The 21,358-nt window shown below is 37.8% G+C and overlaps 1 protein-coding gene across 1 annotated transcript in view; it reads right to left on the bottom strand.

Annotated features, from left to right (window-relative positions):
- Positions 1–21,358, bottom strand: part of RYa (RYamide) — a 69,084-nt gene that overhangs the window by 7,461 nt on the left and 40,265 nt on the right. The window contains exon 2 of the mRNA XM_065230600.1: positions 1,366–1,644. Within this exon, the coding sequence (XP_065086672.1) occupies positions 1,366–1,522 (157 nt within the window). The 5' untranslated portion in view covers positions 1,523–1,644. The remainder of the gene's footprint in view (positions 1–1,365; positions 1,645–21,358) is intronic.

Genomic DNA, 21,358 nt, shown 5'->3' with positions numbered 1-21,358 from the left:
TGTTCATTTTTAGTAAACTGGGCCCCGCTGTTGTGTCACTTTTTGTCGAGCGAGTGAACTCAAATCCATCCGGGCACTCGTCTATTGACCACTTTGTCCAGCAGTTTTGACTTGACTTTCTACCAGCGATTTCACAAAACTGGACCAACTAATTTCTATTTTTTTATTGAACGCACAAATTTTGGCTGCTTTTCTCGAGGTTCTAGAAGAAAAAATCTCAAAATAATGTTTTATTTCAAAGTTCGAGTGGTAGTAAATGTCCTTTTAACTGCTCGAATGAAGTGGTTAATAGGCTAGTCAAGTAGTGAGCCAATTTAAAATTGATAGTTACATATTGATTGTTGGTGTAACTGATATCTACACCCTGAATTATTTTGGTGCACGGCGGTGTAGTGCAAAAAAAAACGACATTAGGATTTACTACACAATAAATTTCGTTTGCCGAATCTCTGTAATTTTTGCAGAGATTTGCGCTAACAAATTTCACAACGATCTTAGAAACATGTTGCAATAAGTGTTGTAAGGCCCTGTGTAAATCTCGGTGAAAAATGCCGAGATGGAGAAAATAAAACTAAGTGAACTTAGTCGTCCTCGTCGAAGTCGTGAACTTAGTTTAGTCTCTTAGTTGTGGATTTTGTGTAATTCTCCTATGAAAACTCCAACCTTTATCGTTTAAAAGTTTCAACTTCATAAATATCGATTTCCAGAAACAACAACCGTTCACCCACTTTAGATTTCCCGCATCTTGAAAGCACTGCAGCACGGTAACCTGCACTATTGAAGTTCTCTCATCTTTCAATTACAATCATTTCCGCTAACCTTAAAAGCATACATTTCCCGTCTCGTCTCTTGGTAGAGGCAAACTATAGCCATTTGAGGTATTGATATGTATCTCCTATCATTCACCTCAGCAACAAACAACCAGACAGAACAACTGCTGTCTGTAAGAAACGAACGCAAAGAGACAAATGTCTTGTTTTTTCCGACATGACTTACTGATTGAATTATAACTGCATTATTGATGACATGTTTATTTGCTGAGAACGACTCGTCCTATCGTCAAATATAGCCAACCTTTGCATTTGCAATTCTTGATATATCAGATTTCCGTATCTATATCAAATTAATAAATCTCACAAACAACTGCCTGAACCTCAAGTGTAGCCCATCGCACCCATTAATTTACGACTTTCGAGTACTTATCGCAAGATAACGGCCATCGACTGATAGGTACTTTCAACAATCATAGCTTTGGCGGTTAATTCCGATGCATACATATATTAATAGCTGGAAAATCCGAGTCGATTCCCGCGGTCAATGGATTTTTATGGCCACCGCCGCCACCAAATCGATGATAAGACTTACTCTTCTCGTCGACGCCAAACAGGCTGTTGGATTCGAGCGGCGATGGATCGGCCTCGCACATGGTGGAAACCATCAGCAGCACCACGCCGAACAGGAAGATTAGCGAAGAGGCGCTGTAGATGGCAGCGACGGGATGACTGCGTGCAATTAGTTTCATTTTGGCGTTGGGATGAGTTGGTCGTTTCCTACGGGACCGATAGAGATTGGTTGCACCCGGGAGGATGACGTGCAGCAGCGCTTATTCCGGTTGAGGTGACAGGGAAATGAAGATGATGTGGCCTGCAATTTAGAGAGAGAATACGAGGAAAACGGGCGATTAGCCAATCGTTGGAAAATATTTGTGTGTTGTGGATTATTCACAATGTATGATGAAAAAATTCAAGTTTCACTGTAAATCACTCTAATTGGCATATAGCTTGACTGATATATCAATCAATCTACGAGATTTTATTGTTTCTGATTTCTTTATTGATTTATGGGGCTCTGATGTGGAAATATGTTTCCAGCTTCTTCTCTGATGTTGAAATATTCTTCTCCTGTTTAATTCAATTTCCTTGCTTACAACTGCTTCTTAAGATGTTTCCTTGTAGAGTTCATTTTTCCATCACACCTCGCAATTTCAAGAGCACACAACTCAAGATCTAAGATGTTTATACATCTGCAAATTTCAGACATGACTTGCTTCTCCGCAGCAAACAACAAGTAGTAGTTTCAGCTATGTGCATTCACAGAAACCTTATTATTTTTACATGTGAAATTGCGAAGTGTAACACGAAAAAGGACGCTACAGGGAATCACTGTGACATCCTTATTCTCGAAACTACTTCGAAACTTTAAGTGCACACTTATCAGCTTTTGTGACTCGTGCAACATTTAAATTGCATACATGAAGTCAAACGAAATGGGGTATTGATTTCCGAAGTTTATGTAATTGAAAATTAGAAGTGGAAGTGCATGTCTAGCCTATGTGGCGACAATTTGTGAACATAACAAGGAATCACCTTAATTCCCTTAGATTCCTACGGCTACATCTATAATTTGCAACTTTGGACCCTTCGTCATCTGAAGTATTAAAGCAAGAAGCTGATTTTAAGTCTAAAATCCATAATGATTGTAAAACTAATATAATGTGTGTAATTTAAAACTGTAAGCTTCAAAATATTCCTAAATTCCGGTATCACATAAATGCTCTAAAGTTCAGCGAACTTGAAAAGATTTGCTGTTGTCGGAACATCTTACAATCTCAAAGCTCACGCTTGAGATTATTCGCCTACGAGTTTGGCCATGCGACATTTAACTGTGCAATAATCATTCATGAGATGTCCGCTTAAAAAAATTATTGCTTTATATTTTGGCATTATGTAGGGTAAACTACCCCATTTCCGGCCTACTAAGCACAAGCCGCACTTAGCCTTTCTTAATCTAGCGTAGTTTAGCACCAAACGGAATGTTATTATTACTGATGGCTTCCAAATTTACCTTTCCGTACGTACCGTAAGATTTGATAAAGAGAAACATATTGTTGAGATATTGTTAAAAGTCTAGCACTACTTCTTGACGCCAAACTCGGCCTACGGATTTTAAACTCGGCCTAACACATTGAAACGCTATTGAAAACCTAATGAATTCTCTTCGGCCTATCGGATGAAGATAAAGATTGATTCGGTCGGAGCGCTTCATTTGTATTTGAGAATATTGGGTGCAAAACATTCATATCACGCGTTCTTATTGACTTCGTTCGGTAGCATTTGAACTAAAGTTTCGTACCTTTACCTGTTAACGCCGAAATCATGGATTTAGGCTGTGAACCATTTGCCGAGTTAAATTTAACTCGTGGTTAAAAGTGACATTTCGAAAGTTATTTTCTATGTTCGAAAATCCCTGTGTTACCGATCGATCGGATTTCGAGCAGAACTCAGCCACGGTTGTCAAAATTTAACTTCTTGTCTGTCAGAAACAAACACACTCGGATAGCAGGGTTAATCGATAACTTTTCATCTGTCGAATTTTACCCAAAAGTTAAAAAAATCCGCCAAATGGTTCAGAGCCTTAGTGTTCTTTTTACAATATGCAATGGAAAACAAACAAAACATGCATATGCACTAGGGTGGTAAAAAATATCGATTTTGCTCCACCAAACATAACCGAATCTAAGCCAGGTTCTGATAATTCTCTCAAAATTTTAGTTCATTTGGATGTGAACTCACTGGATTTTTAAATTTTATATGATAATTACTATGGGAAAAGTAACGGTTTAGCCCTTCGCTGTAGTGATCTACGGAATAGTTTGCTATCTGTTCTTATAGAAAATTTTATCTGCTACACTTTGTCTAAAACTATTTTTTGATTAGATTTCAAGGTAATAAGATATTGATTGATTTCAAAGCCGATAATTTGCTGGTGTGATTAATCGACTGCTTTCAGAGCAACACTTGCACTTATGTCATAGTAGTTCTTCGCGCCAAGAACACCAATGTTGCCTGCTGAACAATTTATGGAGCATGTCACAAGAACATCATCTTCCTTATTAATTAATAACTAATTATCCTGATGTTCAATCAAATAGTGGTCTTGAGAAAAGTTGGAACTGGGAAAATTTCACATTAGTACAGGCAGAAAACTTTTCTAATCTAAATGCATATATAGAGGTACCAGACATGTTTTGCACTGCACTGTTCTCTGTGAACAATTAACGGAAAACATATTATGTGCAGTTTCCGATAGATGTCACCAAAAATAACAGTGGCATCTGATGGAAAATAAATGCAGAAGCTTAACAAAATGGTTTATTATTGTTAAATAAGCTACAAATAAAAGGTTTCTCATACACATTTTTACCACAAACGAAGTGGCAGACGGAGCGGCTCGAAAACTTTGGTGACTAACCTGCTATTGCAATTTTTCAGTGTACCACATGGCAACACCACTTCTACTGGATTGTACCACATGACAACACTACTACTGGATTCTACTAGCATTTTCACCAAATGTCCTAGAATGTTTTGGTTCTATCTCTTTCACTCTTCTCAAAACTGAAATGCATAAAAATAACGACAAAAATATACACTCTTTGCACACTGTCAAAGAAAAATTGTACACAAAATCAACTTTGTTCAAATCAAAACAAAAAAACTAGCCCATCTGGTGGATGATGGCACAAGCTTCTAAGAAAATTCTATTACAGCGAACCACATTATTTTAATTGATTTCTTCGCCAGTTAGTCGTCTGTCACTTCGTTGGTGTTTTTACCCACTTTACTACCAGGTCCCAGAGAGCCAACACAATCCAATGCTCCCTTACGAGATCAATCCCTCAACATTTCATGAATTTTGAAGACGCACAATGTGTGATTTCCCTCTCACAGACTTCAGAATAGAGTACCTGGCACTAAACAAATTTGTCGGTACCCTTATTTGTGTATTTAGATTAACATATGAATTTCCTCCTTTTCAGCATACTCAACACATAAAATGCTTGCTGAGCTCCACTTCTAACAGGATTCCCCGCCTTCACTCTGACAGGTTTTATGTGTCAAACATTTTCCTTTCAATATCTTCTTATATCTAACAAGTACACATTGTTATTTCAACATCTAATAATTTCAAAGTTCCGTAAATCATTTTTTTATAGCAAGTGAGTTGAAGCAACCCTGGTAGCAAGTACATCTAAATATAAGTGTATACGCTAACTTCAGCTTACTCACCGGGTGAGTCGATCGTACTCGATGTCAATTATATAAGGTCTGGCCCAACCGGCTTATTGGTATTAGTGAAATGTGGAAATGTTTAGTGGTGTTCGTATTTCATCGCAATGTTTATCTTTTTACACGAAACAGCTGTTTTCTGTGACGACACGTCTGCCATTCGCAGTATGGAATGTTGTGCTGCCGTGACATCGTCATTCTCTTGTTCAGCAATGTTTACAACATTTTTGCTTCTAACACCAGCAAGCTACCTGTTGTTCCAGACCTTGTATGATTGACATAGGATCGTACTCACTTTCGTCCGATGTATCGAGTTGTCAAAAACTTAGTAAACCAGAAATGTCAAACTGAGTAAAAGCCACTCAGTCAGCCAAATCCTGGAAAAATTATTAATCTACGTTATTAATCTTTGACGTAAATCATGGAACGTAAACAAACATGTCCTTTGGTTTGTTTTTTTTTTCCGTCGATCTTGTTTTCCGTGCTGTGCACCAATGCTACCGACGTGCCAGGAAGGCAGCTCCCACACCTGGACCCTACCTATCGACCCATCAACTCATGAACCGGGGACCAACGGCTTTACTTCCCATCCGAAGGAAGGCGTGATCAGAGATGTTATGCCTCAGAACATCCCGGCGGCGCCGACTGGGATTGAACCCAGGCCTGCTGGGGTGAGAGGTAATCACGCTTACCACTACACCACCGGCGCCGTTGTAAACAAACATGTCATGTTAAATTAAGTGTCTTGAAATTAAACCATATGCAACTCGACGAAAAGTTCTTTAGATTGAATAGATTTTCTCGTCTTTTTCAACTGATTCCTATGTCAAAAGAGTCCGCTAACATATGTCGGTCTCAGGCAAGCATGGGAAAAATCGATTCATTTTTGTTACCTCTATGTTTATACTACACCGAAAAAAGTTTTCATATAGTTTCCATTGGGAACGCATATGATATTTTTCCAATAACAAAATTAATGATTTTTATCTGAAATTCACATAACATTCATATGATCACATGAATTCTATGTGATAAATCACATAAATTTCATTGGACACATAAGGTTCATGTGATTTTGTAGTGCGATTCCCAATTATGAGATCACATGAAAGTTATGTGAAATTCTAATGGATATTTTCCATTGGAAATGTGATTTATTTTTTGAGTGTACTTACTCACACGCATACAACATCAGAAACGAACAGCAGCTTGTGCGAGCCGCACTGATTTCGTTCGTATTCGCATTGCTTCTATTCTCTTCGATGAACGCAGAATTGAGCAAAACAGACAGCTGAGCGTAACCTGAATGATTCTGAATGTTGTGGTGTGGATGATTCTTCACTTATTATTTTTTCCATGCTGAGCCTTTTATGATTGCATTCTGCTGAGTGAGCTGAATGAGAATTTTGCAGAAAGAATCACTTTTTTTTTTTTTTCTAGCTTTAAACACGCATTGAAACATTTAAATTGTTATTAATATGAATAAACTTGTTAAACTGTAACCAGTGCTGATAAAAATCATTCCTTCTACACTCAACTTAGCTGAAAATGAAGAGAACCTTAACAGGTAGACCAACTATCTGCATGAATTTGAATAGGATGCTGCACGCTGACGTCACGAATGAACGCGATGAACCCGCATTCATCAGTTTGACATCCTGTGATGGTTTGTTTACCTATGCTTGTTAGGCAATTCAAGTGGATTTGAGGTTTTAAATAAAAAGAACTAAAACATATGATATCCGACTATGTTCGTTTGAAAAATATTCCTCTCCTAAAAATCTAAAAAAAAAAACAATTAATAAATTTTTTAAATTTTTTTCAAAGTCCATGTAAGCAAACCACTGCCAAATGTCAAAAATGTGAGGATAAACCGACGGTGCAGCTCCCTATTTTGACGTAAAAACATTCTCTTGATCAACACGGAAACCTAAAAATACGCAAAAATGACTAAACGGGACTACACCTTAAATGTGTGTATTTATTACTCATAAATGCATAAATTTCATTCATTTTTGCACTAGCAATTACTCATAAATGTGTAAAATTGTAGTAATTTTATGAGTAGTCCCATTTTCTTTCAAAAATGCGTACTTTATAGTCATAAAAGAGTTTTTTGTGAATACCGTGAAGGCAACCTCTGAGCAAGGTTGCAAAGACTCATTGCAGCTAAAACAATGTTTTTCTAAATTATGAAATAATTAGATGCCATGATCAAATTTTGAATTGGTAGGATACAAGGATGGTTATTCCGAGAGTCGAAGTGACTTTTGTCACTAGTGAAGTGAGAAAAGTCACGTCGTGGTGACGTGACTCTCCATTTGATTTGCACAGAGAGTCACGTCACCACGACGTGACTTTTCTCACTTCACTAGTGACAAATGTCACTTCGACTCTCGGAATAACCCCCAAGAAGAGGTTGCAAAGAATGTGTTTGACATATTAAACCTGTTTATTTCACTTTATGAGAGTCACAATCAGCGATTTTTCACAAACTCACTCACTCACTCACTCACTCACTCACTCAGCGATCAGCAAATCGCTGATTGTGACTCATAGAAAGCAAAATTTACAGGTTTTATGTTTCCAACGCATACTTTGTAACCTCTTCTTGTAAGTTACTAGTAAAACATGCCATCATACCATCTTTTGGTTTTATTATTCCGAAAAACATTATTTTAGCTGAAATGAGTCTTTGCAACCTTGCCTCTGAGTATCGAAGACAACATGGTGGGGATGATTTTGAGGATCAAATGCAAAATGATTATTTTCATATTTAATACACAAATACAGTGCTGTAGAACGTGTTGTGTTGGAAGAATTTACACTCGTCCGGCAATCTGTTTGTAGGTGAGGATGGCTATTTTGATTCTGTGGTGTTCGCGCGAGTGAATGAATCTTCCCATGCTTGGTCTCAGGGCACTGAAATTTACATGACTTTTTCGTAGTGTGCACTATGCAACATCCAAACAACCCAACATGCTGATTTGCTCTTAACTGATTCATGTCAACTTTGTAGCCAATGCTGACTTCGGTTCTGATCACCTTCCTGATCTAGAACACTAAGCTGAAAGCCGGCAGATCGCTCGCTAGAGAAGCGCAATTGGCGTTGACGGCACCGTCGAAAACTTTGCTCTTCCAGCAAATTTAGACAGTTTCTTATGGGAATTTTCGGTGGAGTGAAAGGGTAGTACAAAGTCCGCCATGTTTCACGCACAGTCTGACGTTTGCTTATGGATTTTCTCATAGGAGTAAAGAGCTACAGAGTCGCCGTCAACGCCAATCAGCTTAGAAGAAAAATAAGAAGTGTCAATATTGAATAATGTGATTTGAAATGTCAAATGATATACTTTGGCTCAATCTAGATTCGCGGAGTTGTTCACAAACCACGTAGAAAGTTGGTGATGGGGGAGTAGTTCATCCCCTAATCACATGTGTGGCGAATGGAGTTCCAGGACCCTTGCACATTACCAAACCGCATGTGATCTTGTAATTTAATCCTTTTGTGATTTGATGTGTCGCTTGATGGATTCTGACCCCCTCCCCGAGGCTACCCGGAACGCAACCGGATGTGGCCGTGGGCTCTCAAACTAAGTGCCAATGATTTTGATTTGCATGATGGCTTTTGACTCATATCCGGGATTGGTTAATGTGGTACAGGTCCCTGAACTAAACTTCTTGTTGATCATGTTTTTGCATATTACATTGTCGCATGATAGTTTGTTGCTAATGTAAAAATCTGGTCACCTCCCCGGAGGAATTTAAAAATCAAATGTTTGCTCATTGTTATGAAACAAATCAGGGTAAAATTCATCAGAGCGATTAATTTTCTAACATTTCGGGGAACTAACCGCTAAATGCTTCCAGGCTCCAACCAAAGTTTGCTACATATTTCTCTCAATGAATCAAAATTTAAAGTTAATCTTCCCTCAATTTAAACACGTGTTGTACCGGATTTACTGCCTCGCACAAACAGTATTCGATCCCACTTTCCATGCCTCTCGCGTTGCCAAATATTATACAAATTGGATTGAATTTTCAATAACCCGGTGGATTTAAGATTAATACATACGGTTCACAGTCAGTCACAGCAGCCACGACCAGGGCAGGTTCGTGCTCTCACCGAATTCAACCGCAGAGCAAACAAAGTCTCCACAAACGGTGGCTTCATCGGCGGCTACGAATTCACATTTTTATTCCCGTTATTCTTCTTTTTCGCTTTTCGTTCATCATCGGGGCACAATGGGTGTGAAGAATAGGTTTGTGTGTAGAAGTATGTAACGATCACACACTCTTCACCCGACTCCCGTCGTCCTCGCCGTGCTGATGAGACGATGACAAACTGGTTTGAATAAATGTGGGTGGTTGGGAAAGCAAATTCAATCACGCAGTGCGAAATCATTCGTAACGCGTGCTGGTAGGTGAGGTGTATACATTTTTTTGATTCGAGACGAGCATAAGGATTTATTTCCACACACTGTGTCATCTCATTGCTATCTCGGATATCGATGGATCAAAACCGGATCCGGTGGGAGGCAGTTATTCTTGCTGCCAACATGAAGCAATTGGATCTGTGATTTCCGGCCGGCACTAACTAGCGTATAATAGATATTGCTGCAGGTGTAGGTACAATGTTGAGGGTGGGGAGAATTTTATCCCAACATAACAACAGACAGCAAAGATTGAATGAATTTATGGGATTCGTCGATGAAACGTCACAGGGTATTGGTGAGAGAAGGGAAGCAACATCCTTTATCTTTGACCAGTGTCGACAAACCGAGAAACGAGTCACAAGCAGCAAGTAATGTAGCCGATGCCAAGGACTAGAACGGAAGTGCCATCAGTGTGCTGTATGTTTAAAAATACCGACAGTAAGCAGTGTGGTGTCAGCACCGTCGAGTAATGTCCTAGGGGGAGCAGTTTTGTGTTTTCATAATGGTTGCTAATAATGGAATCATTATGATGGTACATTTACTTCCGTATGTGGACTGTCATTTCGGTTGAACTTGTTATGCTGTTTTCGATGCAAAAGAGTAACACTGTCGCTCTTAAATACACGTAGAGGTCTTTGCTACGAACGCCATTATCCGGAATGACCATTAGACTGATGCAAATTTTGACATTTTCACTCCACAGTGCTCAAGCGGTTCCAAATCGGGTCCTGATAAGTCTCCTAATATTTGAACTCCTTTGATAAGAAACTGACTTGACCCAAACCATTTGAAGTTTATATGGAAATTACTATGGGAAATCCAAACTTTTTGTTCATTGTCTACTTATGGAAAATTTTCTCAGCTACAACATAGCAGAATATAGTTGTTTAGCCAAACGTCAAATAAAATAGTTATTAATTGTTTAGAGATTGATAATCTTATGACATGATCAAGCAGCTGTTTTGTGAGCAACACTGTATCTTGCAGTGTGACATAGTAGCACACGAGTGGAACTTCGGATCAGAAAGGGGCTCCACTTGTCATTTGCGAACACTTGCGCACCTAGCGGTAGAAGGCATCTTCTGCCTGCAGTTAAGATAGGCAGCATGCTATCATAGTGTGAGTGCACATAGAAAGCCCATGTGGAAAGCTGCCACAACACATTGCGTGTTGAGCAGAAAAACGAACCACTTTTTCATTCATCGACTTGTTTGCACTTCCCCTTCTGTTCTGTGATAGTAGCCATGATTTTTGTTCTGTATTATAAGCGCCAGAAACACCAATGTTGCCTGCTGAACAGTTGATTGAGCATAATCATAAGGCATTAGTGGCTTGAATTATTGAAAACTTTTGATGCTTACATTATATTGAAAAGTGGTTTTGGACAAAGTTGTAGCTGAAAAAATTTTCTACGAGCTCAGTTATCATTTTTTGAAGCAAAACAATATGGTAAATTATTAGATGGATAAGAACAAAATATTTGGTTTTCCCATAATAATTTCCATATATACTTCAAATGGTTTGTGCCAAGTCAGTTTCTTATCGAATGAGTTCAAATTTTGGGAGGCTCAGAACTCGATTTTGAACCGTATGAGCACTGTGTAGCGAAAATGTCAAAATTTGCATCAGTCTAATGACCATTACCCAGAATGAAGCTTTCGGTTTCAACTATTGTTCACTATTTTGATAGGAATTCCATGGATGTTGCAAGGAGAGCTTCATGTAATTTTTTGGTGAATTTCAAGGTAGTTATGAGTAGAATTACGTGGTATTTCGCCGGAGAATTCTACGGAAATTATGAGGAAGCATTTAATTGCATGCCTAATAAAATTTGGAAGATAATTCCAAAGAAATTTTATTGACAATTCTAAAAAAATACAGACAAGAGTTCATAAGGAATTCTCGTAAGAATTTCCAGGGAATCTGCAATTGAAGATAGTTCCAAAGAAATACTTGGGTTTTAGTGACAAGAGGTAATTACTCAGGGAATGTTGAAAATAATTCATAGGAAATAGTAGTAGTAGTTATGAGTACAGTTCCAATGTAATTGTGATTAAGAACTTCTGAGGAGATTTGCATTGAGTAATCATGAGAATTTCAATAGAATTTAAAAAAATCACCATGAAACAAAGTTATAGGGAAAAATAAAGACTTTCTACGCGAAAATAAAAATCCATTTCGAATGAATTAATCAAATCATATATATATATATTCGATTACTAACATCGCATGAAGCTTAAGCGTAATTCATATGATATTTATAAACCATGATTCTTTAGAATTCTGAGGAGAATACCTATGGATTTTTAAAGGAGAATTGAAATGGAAAAAAAAGTGTTAATTCAAGACAAATGCAGAGATTACAATCACAAAATTCTGATAAACATCCTAAAGAATATCTGACCAGGATTCCAAGATAATTCAGAGAACGTTCTAAGGAATTCTGGGTGGAATTCTAAAAAAAATCTGAGAAGAATAAAGAAACTTATGAAATGAATAATTACCAAGTAATACTAGGATTCCTGAGGAGAGTTTTAGTTCAAATGTAGAGAATATTTTCAAAGGAATTCCACTCTCCGGATCAGTGATGACCAGGGCGTCACAATATCAGCTTCAATCGACCAAATCGATGCGACGAAGAGACTGCTGGCTTTCTTTTTCTGTTAAAGTCGAACAGCTTCGCAGCATTCTAGAGCCTCAGTCGGCGTGCACAAACAAATGTTCAATCGCTTGTCTCTCTTTTTCCCGTCGCTCCATTGGTCTTCCTTTCAAGCTTCGGTGAAACGGATGAGCGAAAGAGCGCTCGACTTTGATAGTTTTCTTTTTCATGAAACACATCAACAGAGGTTTCATGACGTATATGAAAATGAAATTACATATTTAAAGCATTTCTCACGTGTAAACTCTTGAAGATTACACGTAATATGTTTAATTTATCTTCCATCCACATATTTATCTAAAAAAATTTAACGAAAACGGGACATAACGCATTTTAAGGTTCTACAAAGGGTCATTATTTTGTTTACTTCTTCTTTTTGAAATATTCTTCGATCATCATTTATTTTAATGTATTGGTAAAATTCATTGGAAGTGCATGTCCCCACGCCAAAACTGCCCATTTTTCATAAATATCAACTGGTATGGTGAGGAAAACTTAACCATCTCTTTTCTTCCTTCATTTCAATACAACAGCAAATGTGATGTCACACTATCGAGTGGATAAGAATGTAGCAGACAAAACATAAGCACTGCCAGATTGCGCTGTATGCAAGTTTGTTTACACCCCTGAGCGGGAAAGTGTATAACAGGCTACGTGCACTGCTGCCATCAACCCTGTTAGTGTTGAATTCAATCTTCTGTGACTTTTTTAATTTGACCGGTAAAATGTTTAAAATGGTCATTTATGTTTTATTTAATCAGTTTTTGATATTTATTCACCATTAAATACATCCACTCATCTATGTTAATAAGGCAGACTTTGCAATTAATTGTTTTAATAAACTTAAATTCATTGCTAGAGGCAATACATCTGGCACCGCTGTTTCAATGATACTTTCACGATTGCTAGCAAAGCAGTAAAGTAGAAATGGTTTTCTTTGTGATGAATTTTGTTCACCAAGAGTTTTGTGAAGCAGTTGTTTTGAGTTTCGTGTATTCGATTGCGTTTCGAAGAACACAAGTAAGTAAATACAGTGAATGTGTTTTACCCAGGAAATTTTCGTGTTTTACCCACGAAATACATGTTTTAAATTTTCGTATTCATAATATACGAATGTATGTGTAAACTAATGATGATGATTTTATGATATTTAAAGAAGAAGAAGAACACAAAATTACTTACCCTTTGTAGAACCTTAAACAAATTGAAAGAGCGGTGATAGGGTGTTCGAGAACAGGGTTACTTCCACTCACTTGCTATAAAAAAAGGTTTTTCGGAAACAGCCGAAACGGAGTCAGAAACAAGCCACATTTGTCAAACCCAGGGCTCGGAAGCTATATGATAGCCTGCTGTGTGGAAAATTGGCGTGTACGATGAAACATACAGCCAAACTTCCGGGAGACCAATACTACACAGTCCGTGATAGTCAGGAATTTGACGATATGTGAGTGTGGCAAGTTGTCAAAACCATTTGTGACGAAGGAGACGATGAACACTGAAATTTAATTCGGGAATGTTTGAATCGGTCTCTGCGGCCTATGATCCGTCTACATGATGGTCCAGTACTATTTTGGTGAGATTTGGCGTCAATGCACTACTCGAAACAGCAAACAATGTGCAATACGTGCCAAAATAGATGAATCCTCCGAAATGTCCGGAGGCTCAGTCAATCGAACCTTTGTGGGACCTTTCCACTTTAAGGCAGCGAATTCGATCGAAAAATTTGAAAAATGCTGGACAAAAGTGGCCAAAATTATCGCCAAGCAATCTGCGCTGACACGCATGGGCAGAGGGAGATCAAAAGTTCGCTCCATGGCATACGATTAAAGGAGCTGTGGATTATTTTCATACAATGGAAAGAGAATACTATAGAGAACATAGGAGAAATGGCTCTAATGTTGGCTAATGTATCTAAGATTAGGCCCATCGCCAAAAAGTCTGCTATTTATCAATTTTATCTAGATGAACGCGTCATTGGGACGGTACTAATGGATATTTTTGGTCGCTATTGAAAATTTAGTCGTTTGCTGAATTTATGTATGGACCCAAATTAGGGACATTTAGACCGACATTACATTTCCCCTATACACTGAAGTCTTTTTTTACACGGTTTTTTTTACGCGGTTTTTTTTTACACGGTTTTTTACGACGATTTTCGAAATAACGCGGTTTTTTTTTACGCGGTTTTTTGAAATAACGCGGTTTTTTTTTACACGGTTTTTTGAAATAACGCGGTTAAAGAGCCAAAACATTCTAAGTGTTTTCTGAGGAATGGACTTAGCCAAAAAAACAAACTTGGAAGAGTACTTCTAGTGGATTCACCGGACAACATGAGTACATACATATTTTCGGAACGGGAACGACGTGTAGAGGCCGGAAATCGATGATTCATGCCATTTTGGAATCCAAGATGGCGGCTTCCGGTTTTGTGAAAAACTGTCAAATAGCCAACAATATGGATATTTTTGGAACGGGAACGACGCGTAGAGGCCGGAAATCGATGATTCATGCCATTTTGGAATCCAAGATGGCGGCTTCCGGTTTTGTGAAAAACTGTCAAATAGCCAACAATATGGATATTTTCGGAACGGGAACGACGCGTAGAGGCCGGAAATCGATGATTCATGCCATTTTGGAATTCAAGATGGCGGCTTCCGGTTTTGTGAAAAACTGTCAAATAGCCAACAATATGGATATTTTCGGAACCAAGACGACATCCAGAGGCCGGAAATCGATGATTCATGCCATTTTGGAATTCAAGATGGCGGCTTCCGGTTTTGTGAAAAACTGTCAAATAGCCAACAATATGGATATTTTAGGAACCGAGACGACATCCAGAGGCTGGAAATCGATGATTTATGCCATTTTGGAATCCAAAATGGCGGTTTCCGGTTTTGTGAAAAACTGTCAAATAGCCAACCATATGGATATTTTTGGAACGGGAACGACGTGTAGAGGCCGGAAATCGATGATTCATGCCATTTTGGAATCCAAGATGGCGGCTTCCGGTTTTGTGAAAAACTGTCAAATAGCCAACAATATGGATATTTTTGGAACGGGAACGACGCGTAGAGGCCGGAAATCGATGATTCATGCCATTTTGGAATCCAAGATGGCGGCTTCCGGTTTTGTGAAAAACTGTCAAATAGCCAACAATATGGATATTTTCGTAACGGGAACGACGCGTAGAGGCCGGAAATCGATGATTCATGCCATTTTGGAATTCAAGATGGCGGCTTCCGGTTTTGTGAAAAACTGTCAAATAGCCAACAATATGGATATTTTCGGAACCAAGACGACATCCAGAGGCCGGAAATCGATGATTCATGCCATTTTGGAATTCAAGATGGCGGCTTCCGGTTTTGTGAAAAACTGTCAAATAGCCAACAATATGGATATTTTAGGAACCGAGACGACATCCAGAGGCTGGAAATCGATGATTTATGCCATTTTGGAATCCAAAATGGCGGTTTCCGGTTTTGTGAAAAACTGTCAAATAGCCAACCATATGGATATTTTTGGAACGGGAACGACGCGTAGAGGCCGGAAATCGATGATTCATGCCATTTTGGAATCCAAGATGGCGGCTTCCGGTTTTGTGAATGTTTCAAAAAAATGTTATGCAACAAATTTTAATTAACTTTTTTTTTCGATAATCTGTAATTAATCTTCTTACATTTACAAGAACTTCATAAATTCAATGTTGAACAACATGTGATACCAGTGACTTGGTTGTGGAATGCATGTAGCACTAGAGGTTGTACAGGTACAAGTGGTAATGGCCTGCCGAGATTTGCTCAGCCGAGCTCGGTAGAAAAAAAAAAACTTAGTGTGTGGATAGTACTTAACATAACAGGAACTGGGGTTGAAGTTGTCGCTGACCGAATAGTCAAAGTCATGAAACACAGTGAACGAAGAATCCTTGTCACTGAAATCGATGTTTAGCCAATAAGACATCATGGACACTGCCACTGCCAAAGTAACTCTAGTCGGAAACCTGACAGACTTAAATCTTATTTACATAACTAAGACTTATCGATACTTAATACAAGCAAATGATGAAATTAAAGCATACCCCGTCAGTCAATGCTAACCAGTATATTATTGCGGTAATGCTCTTCGACAGAGGAACCATGCCATTAGTGCGAAGCATTTTTAGTCCACTGCACAGTGGTCCAGAATGCAGATTTAGGTGTAATGATATGTTTTGAGCCTGAAATTGGAACTTTAGACTAAAAGTCTCTTCTACAAAGTTGTTTCTTAAAGTTAGGCCCTTATTTTTATGACAATGAATTTTAAGGTGGTTCTTATTATCATTAAAATCAAAAATATAACTTTTTTGTTTGAATAAATTAAGGTATACATTTTTCGGCAAAGTTATAGCTGAGCTAATTTCAAGCAACTTTGTAGAAAATAACTTTTTTGTATCTCTTAAATTGGCCGATTTAGAGCTATTTTCTTGAATTGAGTTAGGGTGGCTCTTAAAAATCCAGTTTTTTGCTCTATTTATCTTATTTCGAATTTCTCAGCAAAGATGCCTTGAGATAACTTTTAGATCTTAAAAAGGCGCAAATTTTTAATGCTCAAAGCTTGTCAATATCTTTCGCCGATCAAGAGTTATTGACGTTTTTATACTAAAAGTATGCACTTTTCAAATGTTAATATCTCTGTTGGGCGCAAACAAAAAAAAAAGTTTTTTTGCAGCATTTGAAAGAGCGTATGTTATTCTCAATAATATGAAAAAATTGGAGGTATGCTATTTTTTAAACTCGTATAAAATCAATTTGAATTTATTCATATTTTTTACTATATTTGAGTATATCTTTTTTATTAGAAGAGATACAGGCAACAAATTCAGCTATAAAACATTCGTCTTAAAGAGTTTCAAAAGTCTCTAGAAGATGACCAAAAGACTTTTAAAATTCTTTAAGACGAATGTTTTATAGCTTAATTTGTTGCCTGTATCTCTTCTAATAAAAAAGATATACTCAAATATAGTAAAAAATATGTATAAATTCAAATTGATTTTATACGAGTTTAAAAAATAACATACCTTTATTTTTTTCATATTATTGAGAATAACATACGCCCTTTCAAATGCTGCAAAAAAACTTTTTTTTTGTTTGCCCCAACCAGAGATATGAACATTTGAAAAGTGCATATTTTTAGTATACAAACGTCAATAACTCTTGATCGGTGAAAGATATTGACAAGTTTTGTGCATTAAAAATTTGCGCCTTTTTAAGATCTAAAAGTTATCCCAAGACTCCTTTGCTGAGAAATTCGAAATAAGATAAATAGAGCAAAAAAACTGTATTTTTAAGAGCCACCCTAACTCAATTCAAGAAAATAGCTCTGAATCGGCCAATTTAAGAGATACAAAAAAGTTATTTTCTACAAAGTTGCTTAAAATTAGCTCAGCTATAACTTTGCCGAAAAATGTATACCTTAATTTATTCAAACAAAAAAGTTAGATTTTTGATTTGATTGATAATAAGAACCACCCTAGAATTCATTGCCATAAAAATGAGGACCTTACTATAAGGAACAACTTTGTAGAAGAGACTTTTAGTCTAAAGTTTCAATTTCAGGCTCAAAACATATCATTCCACCTAAATCTGCACTCTGTACCCCTGTGCACTTATACCAGCGCTCATTTCTGAAAAAAAACTTATAATTTATTCATTGCTTGCAAAAAGAATAGATGAATCAGGGCACATGTATCAGTATAAATCAAATTATAAAACTCTATAGTGTGAAAAAAATCAACAAATTGAAAAATTTACTCGGAGTCGTATGTTTGCGAAAAGAATTATTTCGCGAAGTTCTCTTTGGCGCAATTCCGATTTGCAGAATCCTATTTTGCGGTATAAGGATAAAATTTCTGCAAGATAGGACATTACGCGAAATGGGATATTCTGCCAAATAATATTCCGCTTGATGAAATAGGTTACCCCGTAAATCGCTATTGAAATGCCACTGCCGTCAAACTATAGGGCGCCTTGATTATGTTGAGCCGACTCTTTCAATTAGTAATGGATGAAATGGTTTTGCAGTACATACATGTATACCACATTTTTTTTTTGACCATGTCAAACAGTGGAATTTAAATTGAAGTTTAATTTAAAGGGTCTACTTCAGTACATACCGTGCACTGGTAGTGGCAGTGTCCATGATGTCTTATTGGCTAAACATCGATTTCAGTGACAAGGATTCTTCGTTCACTGTGTTTCATAACTTTGACTATTCGGTCAGCGACAACTTCAACCCCAGTTCCTGTTATGTTAAGTACTATCCACACAATTAGTTTTTTTCTACCGAACTCGGCTGAGCAAATCTCGGCAGGCCATTACCACTTGTACTTGTACAACCTCTAGTGCTACATGCATTCCACAACCAAGTCACTGATATCACATGTTGTTCAACATTGAATTTATGAAGTTCTTGTAAATGTAAGAAGATTAATTACAGATCATCGAAAAAAAAATTTATTAAAATTTGTTGCATAACATTTTTTTGAAACATTCACAAACCGGAGGCCACCATTTTGGATTCCAAAATTGCGTGAATCATCGATTTCCGGCCTCTACACGTCGTTCCCGTTCCGAAAATATCCATATCGTTGGCTATTTGACAGATTTTCACAAAACCGGAAGCCGCCATCTTGGATTTCAAAATGGCATGAATGATCGATTTCCGGCCTCTGCATGTCGTCTCGGTTCCGAAAATATCCATATTGTTGGCTATTTGACAGATTTTCACAAAACCGGAAGCCGCCATCTTGGATTTCAAAATGGCATGAATGATCGATTTCCGGCCTCTGCATGTCGTCTCGGTTCCGAAAATAACCATATCGTTGGCTATTTGACAGTTTTTCACAAAACCGGAAGCCGCCATCTTGGATTCCAAAATGGCATGCATCATCGATTTCCGGCCTCTGCATGTCGTCTCGGTTCCGAAAATATCCATATCGTTGGCTATTTGACAGATTTTCACAAAACCGGAAGCTGCCATCTTGGATTTCAAAATGGCATGAATGATCGATTTCCGGCCGCTGCATGTCGTCTCGGTTCCGAAAATATCCATATCGTTGGCTATTTGACAGTTTTTCACAAAACTGGAAGCCGCCATCTTGGATTTCAAAATGGCATGAATGATCGATTTCCGGCCTCTGCATGTCGTCTCGGTTCCGAAAATATCCATATCGTTGGCTATTTGACTGTTTTTCACAAAACCGGAAGCCGCCATCTTGGATTCCAAAATGGCATGAATCATCGATTTCCGGCCTCTGCATGTCGTCTCGGTTCCGAAAATATCCATATCGTTGGCTATTTGACAGATTTTCACAAAACCGGAAGCCGCCATCTTGGATTCCAAAATGGCATGAATCATTGATTTCCGGCCTCTACACGTCTAGATTATACCATGCAAGAGTGGAAATGGCATAATTCCAACACAAACCTGGTTCATTGTCTGGCTTTGTGGAAGCCAGCTGCTTTCAAGATGGTTAGGATTTACAAATGAGAGCAAATTCCGTAATGGTGTGATCAAAGCATTCGGAAGGTCTTTACCTCCAGAAGAACTTTATCATGAACGAATATGTTCTAGGTGATCATGACTTACAAGTACCGAATAAAATTCCATGCACACTGCTCAGTTTTTTTGTTATGATGAATTTTGAAATAACACGGGTTTATCACACGGTTTTGTGAAACACATGGTCTTTTTTTACACGGTTTTTTGAAACAACGCGGTTTTTTTTTACACGGTTTTTTGAAACAACGCGGTTTTTTTTACACGGTTTTTTGAAACAACGCGGTTTTTTTTTACACGGTTTTTTGAAACAACGCGGTTTTTTTTTACGCGGTTTTTTTTTACGCGGTACGTATCCCCCGTGTAAAAAAAGACTTGAGTGTATATGAAATAAAAATTTAAGTTCATTAACATAAAGTTGTTTTACTCCAATAATAAACTATGCTTATACTTTCTGGGGCACCTGAATTTGGAAATTTGAGTTGATAATTTCTAAGGACGGTCATATTTTCGATTCAGAGAAAAATAAGCATTAGGGTGGGTCAGTATTACATCCCCCTGCTCCCTACTGCTTTTTTGATCTATATTGCATTTCCCAACAACAGTACTAAATTTGAACCAATTTGAATATGGTTTGAATTTGCAGGAGAAATTTAAACTCGACTTTAAAGCTTGTATGAGAAATTGTATGTCTTCATGGTTTGTTCAATCTAAGCCTTAGATTTAGGATAGTATTGAGCAGTGTGTGAATATTTGATAAGCAAATTAATAGTATCTTCCCGTTTCCTTTACATTTTCCAAATTCAAACCTTTAAGGTGATACTCTAAGCACAGACAAACAGACGTAACTCTTTGAAAAAGTTTTTCTCGATAACATAGTATCTCAAAACATATAACCTCAGTACCGACATCTATCTGGCTTCTCGAGGAAAACAAGCTTGCTCGCTAACTCGCAAACAATATTGCATAAAAGTTCTATAGAATGTATAGAAACGTCAAAGTGATCCGATGCCAGCGCTGCGGCGAGTAGTTCGCGGAACTGATAATATTCAAATATACCGTTAAATGCGTGAACGAAGATACACAATGAAGAGTTACGTCTGTTTGTCGGTGCTCTAAGGAAGCCTTAGCGTGAAACTTCAAAGGCACAAATGTCAGCTTCCACAAAACATACAAATTTGAAATGGCTACTCTCTGTTTGTAATAGCACAGCAAACAAGGAGGGCTTCCTTAGAGTATCACCTTAAGTTCTACCGCTAATCCAGATCGTATCCAAATTCGTTCAGATCTGGCAGAGTTGCTTGAGGACCCAATCGATGGAGCAGTAGGACGCAGAGGGTTGTGATCCGCCTTACAAATCTAACCCACCCTAATAAGCATCATGTGACAGATTATTTGACATCCCAAAGCTGCGGTTGTCAAATCTTATGCTTTGTTTTCTTCTGAACTGGCAATATCTACCCATAATTCGCAAAATTGTCCTGCAATCTGTCAATAAGTCATTGCACTTTTCGGTGAGTCAGCACCAACGGAAAAAGCTTTTAGGGATTCATAATTACTTTTAACCATAATGCGTTGGACGTGTGCACAACGGCAGATCAAAAGCATCGGTTGATAATAACTTTCGATGCATCGTCGGGTGGTGCATTAAAGCGCGCATTGGA

This window comes from Ochlerotatus camptorhynchus, unplaced genomic scaffold, assembly GCF_037179485.1.
Source record: "Ochlerotatus camptorhynchus isolate MF236.1 unplaced genomic scaffold, CSIRO-AGI_Acam_v1.1 ptg000330l, whole genome shotgun sequence".
Lineage (NCBI taxonomy): Eukaryota > Metazoa > Arthropoda > Insecta > Diptera > Culicidae > Ochlerotatus > Ochlerotatus camptorhynchus.
This window is presented reverse-complemented; position numbering and strand designations above follow the sequence as displayed.